Source organism: Oryx dammah, unplaced genomic scaffold, assembly GCF_014754425.2.
Source record: "Oryx dammah isolate SB20612 unplaced genomic scaffold, SCBI_Odam_1.1 HiC_scaffold_1070, whole genome shotgun sequence".
Classification (NCBI taxonomy): Eukaryota; Metazoa; Chordata; class Mammalia; order Artiodactyla; family Bovidae; genus Oryx; species Oryx dammah.
Genome location: NW_024071209.1, coordinates 969 through 2,238, shown reverse-complemented (window position 1 = coordinate 2,238; position 1,270 = coordinate 969). Strand labels below are relative to the sequence as shown.

Sequence of the window (1,270 nt, the reverse complement as noted above, 5' to 3'; positions counted from 1 at the left end):
CTAGGAATGGGCCACAAGGTTCTACGTTACCCTATGATTTAAGTGTTTCCATAATATTTATGGCATTGATGGGTCATTTTATATTTTCATTCCCTCATTTCCTTGTAAGAGACAAAATCCTGTGGCTTTATGTTTATGTGGTCACCTTCCAAGGCAATTGGAAAATTAGGACTTCATGCTACCAACCAAAAAGATAACTTACCTAGTACTTCACTGTAAAACTCATTCCATGTCTTCATATCAAATGTCTCGAAATAGAAGTCAAAATAAAGTACATATATCACATTTTTGACCCTTTCCATGAATGTCATGTGATCACTTAATGCTGAAAATATAACAGGTACATAGGATGGTGGGAATGAAAGTTGTCCACTATACTTTTCAAACAAATAGCCAGGTGAGAAACGGAGACTGTACACTAACGGTATTCTAAGTATCTCAGTCAGCAGCTCACCACAGGGTCCAACGGCATCTGCAAGAAGGACATCAAACCTTGATTCCTGTAGTTTTGTTATAAGTTTCTTTTTTGAAACAACTTCTTTACAGATTTTCATAAGCATTCCAGAAAATTCCCAAATTAAGCTTTTCAATTCTCTCAATGATGAAACATTTGTCCAAAATGAACTTTTTGCCATATATGTCCATTTCTCAATCAAATTCTTGACAGCATTCTCAAAATCATCTTTAGTTAAAGTTACAGGGAAAATCTCAAACTTAAAAGCAGATGGTTTGTTGGCATCAGTAATAGTGGAAGCTGAAGATATTAGAACAGTCACCTCATGACCCCTCATGACTAGTTCATCCAGAACTGCCTTCATATTCATCCAATGACTAAATTCCACTGGCCACACCAGCACCTTTCCACAACTCCCAGAGCTAAAGTAGCAAGTCAGCTGTAGCAGCAGCAGAGGTGAGAGCCATCTCATAGACATCTTGCTCATATGCAGTACTTAAAAATTACTCTATCATTTTGGTATTGCTCATGCTTATATCTAAGGAGAAATCAATCAGGAAGTTAAAAGTTAACTCCTACACTTCAAATAACTAAATTTTATGAGTAGTCAGCCCCTGTGGAAATCAATTGAAAGGGCAAAGTGTAGAACATTTCATGATAACAAAGCGTTTAATATTGTTTTGTCAGTATTATCACTGACATAAAAGTCAATGATCTTGCACATGCAAGTCAACTATGTTATTAATATGTAAGAGAGAAATGTATAGACTACTGTAAAATCAATAACATGTGAGTGGACCTTATGTCTGCAGTCTC

The 1,270-nt window shown here is 36.0% G+C and overlaps 1 protein-coding gene across 1 annotated transcript in view; it reads right to left on the bottom strand.

Annotated features, from left to right (window-relative positions):
* Positions 1-941, bottom strand: part of LOC120859458 (UDP-glucuronosyltransferase 2B17-like) — a 1,668-nt gene extending 727 nt beyond the window's left edge. Inside the window, exon 1 of the mRNA XM_040235557.1 lies at positions 203-941. Within this exon, the coding sequence (XP_040091491.1) occupies positions 203-941 (739 nt within the window). The remainder of the gene's footprint in view (positions 1-202) is intronic.
* Between the last annotated feature and the right edge of the window lie 329 nt (positions 942-1,270).